The 7,819-nt window shown below is 37.4% G+C and overlaps 1 protein-coding gene across 1 annotated transcript in view; it reads right to left on the reverse strand.

Moving 5' to 3' along the window:
* LOC111145999 (septin-14-like) overlaps nucleotides 1-5,989 on the reverse strand; it is a 116,872-nt gene extending 110,883 nt beyond the window's left edge. The window contains 2 exon segments of the mRNA XM_022501363.1: nucleotides 5,310-5,505; nucleotides 5,878-5,989. Of these exon segments, the coding sequence (XP_022357071.1) occupies nucleotides 5,310-5,505; nucleotides 5,878-5,968 (287 nt within the window). The 5' untranslated portion in view covers nucleotides 5,969-5,989.
* Between the last annotated feature and the right edge of the window lie 1,830 nt (nucleotides 5,990-7,819).

Consider the following 7,819-nt stretch of genomic DNA (forward strand, 5'->3'; position numbering starts at 1 on the left):
ACATCATCACTAGCCATCAGGGAGATTCAAATTAAAACCACATTGAGATACCACCTTACACCAGTTAGAATGGCCAAAATTAGCAAGACAGGAGGGATGTGGAGAAAGGGGAACCCTCTTACACTGTTGGTGGGAATATAAGTCGGTGCAGCCACTTTGGAAAACAGTACAGAGATTCCTCAAGAAATTAAAAATAGAGCTTCCCTATGACTCTGCAATTGCACTATTGGATATTTACCCCAAAGATACAGATGTAGTGAAAGGAAGGGCCATCTGTACCCCAATGTTCATAGCAGCAATGGCCACAGTCACCAAACTGTGGAAGAGCCAAGATGCTCTTCAACAGACCAATGGATAAAGAACATATGGTCCATTTATACAATGGAATATCATGTCTCCATCAGTAAGGATGAATACTCAACTTTTGTATCAACTTGGATGGGACTGGAGGAGATTATGCTGAATGAAATAAGTCAAGCAGAGAGAGTCAACTATCACATGATTTCACTTACTTGTGGAGCCAAGGAATAACACGGAGGACATTGGGAGAAGGAGAGGAAAAGTGAGTTGGGGGAAATCGGTGGGGGAGATGAACCGTGAGAGACTGTGGGCACTGAGGAACAAACTGAGGGTTTGTGGGGCTGAGGGGTTGGGTGAGCCTGGTGGTGGGTATTAAGGAGGGCACATATTGCATGGAGCACTGGGTGTGATGCATAAACAATGAATCTTGGAACACTGAAAAAATAAAGCTAAAAAAAAAAGAAAGAAAGAAATACTCAGGGTCTCCAGAGGTATAGAAGGATATCCAAGCAGAGGAAGGCAGGCAAAGGAAGGAGCCCAGCCTTTTCAAGGAACCATGAGGCCTATGAATGACTGAGCCATGGAGACCAGAGAGAAGCATCAGATATGTAGCTGAATCAGAGAACTGGAACCAATGGCCCAGAAAACCAAGAGATGGTGCACAGGAATCCAGAGCCACTTGGACAGTGGAAAACAACAGGGCCTGGTGGTAAATCACATGTATGAGTAAGGGACAAAGGACTCTGGATTTCTCAGTGAATTGCTCTACTAGGCACATGGGCAATGAGGGGCAGCCTCACTAAAGACTACCTGAGCTTCTTCAAAGCCCTGGCCTATACAGCTCCAGAAATTCATGTGAGCATCAAGAGCTTGTGTATTTTTCTTTGGTGTACATATGTATTTGCACATGTGTATATAACTATAGTAACTAAATGTTGGCATTTGCAAAAATAAGAAAAATAAAATAAAATAAATTCACTGTCTTTTGTGAGCACAAGTTATGGTACCCCAAAACAATTACAATAGTAACATCAAAATCCCTGATCATAGATCACCATAACAAATACAATAATGAAAATTTTTGAATATTGCCAAAAATTACCAAATGTGACACAGAGTCACAAAGTCACCAAATGCTGTTGGAAAAACCATCATGATAGACTTGCTTCACAAACAGTTGCCACAAACCTTCCATCTGTAAAACAAACAAAAACAGGAAAAAATATCCAGTGGAAAGAAGACAGTCTCTTCATTAAATGGTGCTGGGAAAATTGGACAGCTATGTGTAGAAGAATGAAACTCGACCATTCTCTTACACCATACTCAAAGACAAACTCGAAATGGATAAAAGACCTCAACGTGAGGCAGGAATCTATCAAAATCCTAGAGGAGAACATAGGCAGTAATCTCTTCCACATCAGCCACAGGAATTTCATTCAGGATATGTCTCCAAAGGCAAAGGAAATGAAAGCAAAAATAAACTTTTGGGACTTCATCAAGATCAAAAGCTTCTGCACAGCAGAGGAAACAGTCAACAAAACAAAGAGGCAACCCATGGAATGGGAGAAGATATTCGCAAATGACAGTACAGACAAAGGACTGATACCCAAGATCTGTAAAGAACTCCTCAAACGCAACACCCAAAAAAACAGATAATCATGTCAAAAAAATGAGCAGAAGACATGAACAGACATTTCTCCAAAAAAGACATACGAATGGCTAACAGACACATGAAAAAATGTTCATCATCACTAGCCATCAGGGAGATTCAAATCAAAACCACATTGAGATACCACCTGACACCAGTGAGAATGGCCAAAATTAACAAGACAGGAAACAACAAGTGTTGGAGAGGATATGGAGAAAGGGGAACCCTCTTACACTATTGGTGGGAATGCAAGTTGGTGCAGCCACTTTGGAAAAGTGAGTTTCCTAAGAAATTAAAAATAGAGCTTCCCTATGTCCCTGTAATTGCACTATTGGGTATTTACCCCCAAAGATACAGATGTAATGAAAGGAAGGGCTAACTGTACCCCAATGTTCATAGCAGCAAGGGCCACAGTTGCCAAACTGTGGAAAGAGCCAAGATGCCCTTCAACGGACAAATGGGTAAAGAAGATATGGTCCATATATTCTATGGAGTATTATGCCTCCATCAGAAAGGATGAATACCCAGCTTTTGTATCAGCATGGATGGGACTGGAGGAGATTATAATGAGTGAAAAGTCAAGCAGAGAGAGTCAATTATCATATGGTTTTGCTTGTTTGTGGAGCATAAGGAATAACATGGAAGACATGGGGAGGTAGAGAGAAGTGAGTTGGGGGGAATAGGAGGGGAAGGCAAGCCATGAAATACTGTGGACTCAGAAACAAACTGAGGGTTTTGGAGGGGAGGGGACTGAGGGGTTGGGTGAGCCTGGTGGTGGGTATTATGGAGGGCATGTATTGCATGGAGCACTGGGTGTAGTGTATAAACAATAAATTCTGGAACACTGAAAAGAAATTTTTAAAAAAGAAACATAAAAAAACATATCTGGTAAGAACAATTAAGTGAAGAGTAGTAAAATGAGGTGTTCTTGTACAAATAATGAGGTTAAATAAGTAATCAAAAATCTACCAACATAGGGGCTCAGTAGGTTAAGCCTCTGCCTTCGGCTCAGGTCATGATCTCAAGGTCCTGGGATCGAGTTCAGCATCAGGCAATCTGCTTGGTGGGGAGCCTGCTTCCTCCTCTCTCTCTCTTCTCTCTGCCTGCCTCTCTGCCTACTTGTGATCTCTGCCAAATAAATAAATAAAATCTTTTTTTAACCTATCAACATAGAGAAACTCAGGACCATATGGCTTCAATATTGAATTCTAATAAACACTTAAGGAAGAATTAACACCAATACTTAAACTCTTCCACAAATTTAAAGGGAAAATTTTAAACTCATTTGAATGGTCAGAATTATCCTGATACTAATACTAATACTAATAATGAGAAGAAATGACAGGCCAATATCCCTATTGAACACAGATGCAAAGTCTTCAATGAAATACTTAGCAAATGAATTCAACATCAAATTAAAAGGATCATACATGAAGACAAAGAGGGATTTATCTTCAGAATGCAAGGATTATTCAACATAAGCAAATTGATTTATAAATGCCACATTGCAAAATGAAAATCAAATAACCAATAGTTGCAGAAAAGTATTTGATAAAATTCAACACCCTTTCATGATTTAAAAAAAAAAACTCATGAAACTAGGTATAGAAAGAATTTATCTCAACACAATAAAGGCCTTTTATGAAAAGCATCTAAATTGTTGACTTTATTATACACTGGTTAAGTGAACATCATAAAAAAATTAAATTCAAATCCAAGCAGCTTGCACCCTAAAAAAAAAAGATAAAAAATAAACTGCTAACTTTATAGGCATTGAATTATTTGTTGTGTTCTTATCTTTTTAATTTTTATAAAACCAGTAATAATGTCTGCTTTTTTATTCCTGAGATTAGTGATATTTGACTCCTCATTTCTTTTGCTTGCTCAGTCTCGTTAAAGTTTTTCACTCTTCTCAACCTTTGTAAATAACCAGCAAAGTTAATTTGCTGATTTAAATGGTTTTCTGAACTTTTTTTCTGTTTTCATCAATTTCTGCTGTAGTATAATTTTTCCATTCTTTTTCTTGCTTTAGGCTAAATTTGTTTTTATTTGTCTAGTTTCTTAACATGGAAATTACAATACTTGGGATTGTCTTTTTTTTCCTAATATAAGTATTTTAGGCTATAAATTGTCCTCTAAGCAATACTTTTGCAGCATCCTGTAGGTTTTTTTTTTAATTGTGGTAAGAACAATTAACAGGAGGTCTACTTGCATAACAAATACTGTTAAATCTTCTCTTGTCCAGAAGATCTCAAGAACTTGTTCATCTTGCATAATTAAAATGTTATATCCATTGAACAATAACTCTTAATTCCTCCTTCTCAGACACTGGAAAACATTTTACATTCTTCTATGAGTTTGATGAGAGTTTGTGATCAAGAAAAATGTCTGAGGTCATAATTTGCATAGAAAGGTGTTTACATAGGATGTTCGGGGGTTTTTGTTTTTGTTTTTAGGATGTTTCAGAATTATCTACTAACCTGTTCATAAAGGAGTATGCATTTTTAATTACACATAATATAGTTTAAATAAGTTTGTTCTGTATTATTTCAAACATATCTTAATTATTACAAAAATTCAGTAGTTGTATGACAACAAAAGGTCTGAGACGACACTTACTAAACCTACAGTAGTGTCTGTTGTTGGAAAAAGAAAAGGCCCAAAGTACCTATGTTTGGCTAAGTGGGTTTTCATTTCATCTGGTGCATTTCAATTTTTACAGAAATGAATTTATTTATAACTTGGATAAGTGATAGAAAACAAGTAACCCAGCAAGTAAATTTAAAGATTTTATTCATTCACTTATTTATTTATTTGTTTGTTTGTTTATGAGAGAGAGAGAAGGTGAGAGCACAAGCGGGGGTGGAGGGGCAAAGGGAGAGGGAAAAGCAGGCTCTACACTGAGCACAGAGCCCAATATGGGGCTTGATCCCAGGGATCATGATTTGAGCTGAAGGCAGATGCTTAACTGACTGAGCTACCCAGGCATCCCAAACACAAGTAAATAAATGAAAAAGATCCATTTTAGAAATTATTTAAGAATCAATCTTATCTTATAAAGAAGGAAGAGTGGATTCCATGGTGAGACCCAAAAAGATATGTCTGAGTTCTAATCCATAAAACTAGTAAATTTAATTTTATTGAAAATAAAGAGTGTTTGTACAAATAAGATCATCCTGGATAATCTAGATACACCTTATATCAAATAACAAATATCCTTAAAAGAGATGCAAGGGGAGCAAAGAGGGCTATGTGAAGATAGAGGCAGATGGGAGAGAGATAGCCCGAGGAAGTATCAACAAAGAAACTAAATTCCTTGAAATAAGAAAATCTTTTATAATTAAAATAAGAAAACACTAACCTGGCTTCTTTGTTTATTTGATCACCATATCCCACTGTCTTCACAACAGTTAATTTCAATTGAACATTACTTTCTTGAAGTTCATATGTCTGAATTTTAAGTCCAACATTTGAATAAAAATGTGAGGATTTTTTGTCTTTCAAATTAGTATTGAATAATGTGTCAATGAGTGTTGATTTTCCAATCCCAGTTTCCCCTGTAACAAACATAGATGCATTATCTAGGGGCATAAGATGGATGAGAGAAAGTAACACTCTTAACCCCTAAAGTGGTTTAAAGGGTCTCAAATATTTCAATGACAATAATTTCCTTTAAAGTATACTTGCTTCTCTTGGCCCTCTCAGTCATTAATATAATATAGAAAATATATACACAAAGATAATCCAATTTTGAAGAGCAATGAAACATTTAAAGAAAAAAAGTCAAGGTAGTATGACTAACATGATGAAAACAAATACAGATCAACAGACATGGTCTTGAATTAACAGCACTAGTGTTATACTACTTAAGTTGAAATGAGCATTAAAGAAAATTAATTAATAATTCAGATGAAGAGTCAGACACTTACCCACACAGAGAATATTAAAAGAGAATCCTTGTTGGATAGATCGATTCACCAACTGATGAGGCAAACATTCAAAACCAAAATGACCAAGCATTGTTAAACAACGGACAGTATCTCCTTTGGGCTTAAAAAATAAAAATAAAATATTTTAATTAGAATTAGTAATATCATTTGAAAATATAATTTCAATATGTTAAGGAAATTAGAATTATCATTTGGTTATCATAACTCAGACAACATTCAAATGAAGTAAATTTGTAAGCAAATAAGTCTTTGTCCAGACACATAGATTTTTGCTTTCAACTTAAAAAATAGTAAATCTGGAGGAGGAAGAAGAAGATGGTGGTAAAGTAGGAAGACCCTAGGCTCATCTTGTCTCACCAACACAAATAGATAACTATAAAAATCATCCTAAATACCCCAGAAATCATTTGAAGAATGACAGAACAACTCCACACTAAAGGGAGAAAAGAGGCCTCATCAAAGAAGATAGAAAGTGTGGAGAAGTGATAAAGGGGAGAAAAAAGACCATGGGTGCTGGGATATGAAGGGAGCCAGAGTTGCCTAGAAATGCTGAGAGAGAGGGGAGCACACAGGAGCACACACAAGGAGAATGTTTTGCAAAAGATATGGGCTTGGAAAACTAGAAGGACTGAGTTTCATGATTTCTTGCAACCAGCGGGGCTTAAAGCCTGCAGTTTTAAAGGTAAGCTGCCTTGGCTGGGATACACCTCCAAGGGCATGGTGCTGCTCCTGGAAAGAAGGCAGGCAAACAACCCAGGGGCAGATCCCATGGAAACAGGGCACTGAGGACTGCCTGGGGCACATGGGGGGAGATTATTCCCTCTTCTCCAGGCACATACCAAAGAGGCATTGTTCCCAGATACATCTCTGGGGAAAAAAGAGCTCTCTGGCGACATTTCCCTCATCTGCCCACAGCATAAACACAGAGTCACTGGAAACAGCACAGTGCCAAAACTGGCTGCCTAACTTTCTTACACAAAGCCCCATCCCTTGAACTCTGGTGGACTATCCTTCTCAATCAAGCTTTCCTCAAGCACAGTGTGACGGGCCCCACTTCCAAAAGACCAGCACAAATCCCTGCCCACACCATGTCTCCTGACCGAGAGTTGTGTAGGGCTTCAGTTGTAGTGGAAGTAGTATCAGGTCTCATTTACCAAGCAGACCAGAACACAACTAGTTAAAACCATTCTGTCCAGAGACCACGCACTGCCCAATGCAGGCAAGAATAGCCTCTGCAGACCAGTGGTATGAAGAATAGAGCAACAGTAAGTGCATGCAGCACAAATCAGAAACACTCGTTGAAGCATCAGACCCTGGACACTATATGACCTTTTCTCATAAATCCATACAGGGGTCCTGAGAGTATCAGGAACAAGAAAAATAATGGGTCTTTCTAACACACACAAAAAAAAAGAAGACAAAGACTTAAACAAAATGCCAAATGGAAGAATTCATCCAAAATGAAAGAACAAGATAAGGTTACAACAAGGGATCTAAGCAAAGCAGATATAAGTAACATGTCTGATGGAGAATTTAAAGCAACAATCACAAAGATACTCTCTGGGCTTAAAAAAAAAAGAATAGAAGAGATCAGTGAGACCCTTACTGCAGAGAGAAAAGAGTTTTTAAAAGAATCAGGCAGAAATGAAGAGTGGAGTAAATGATATTGGAAACAGGACTGATGCAATGAACAGCAGGCTGGAAGAAGCAGAGGAATGAATTAGTGACAGAGAAGACAAAGTAACAGAAATTAAAGAAGCTGAACAGCATAGAGAAAGTATAACACAAGAATAGACTTATGGAATTCAGTGACTCCATCAAATCTAGTAACATGCATATTACAGGAGTCCCAGAAGAAGGAAAGAGAGGAAAAGGGGCAGAAATTTTATTTAAAGAAATAGTAGCTTAGAAGTCAAACTCT

Source organism: Enhydra lutris, unplaced genomic scaffold, assembly GCF_002288905.1.
Source record: "Enhydra lutris kenyoni isolate GAN:26980312 unplaced genomic scaffold, ASM228890v2 scaffoldscaffold13, whole genome shotgun sequence".
NCBI lineage: Eukaryota > Metazoa > Chordata > Mammalia > Carnivora > Mustelidae > Enhydra > Enhydra lutris.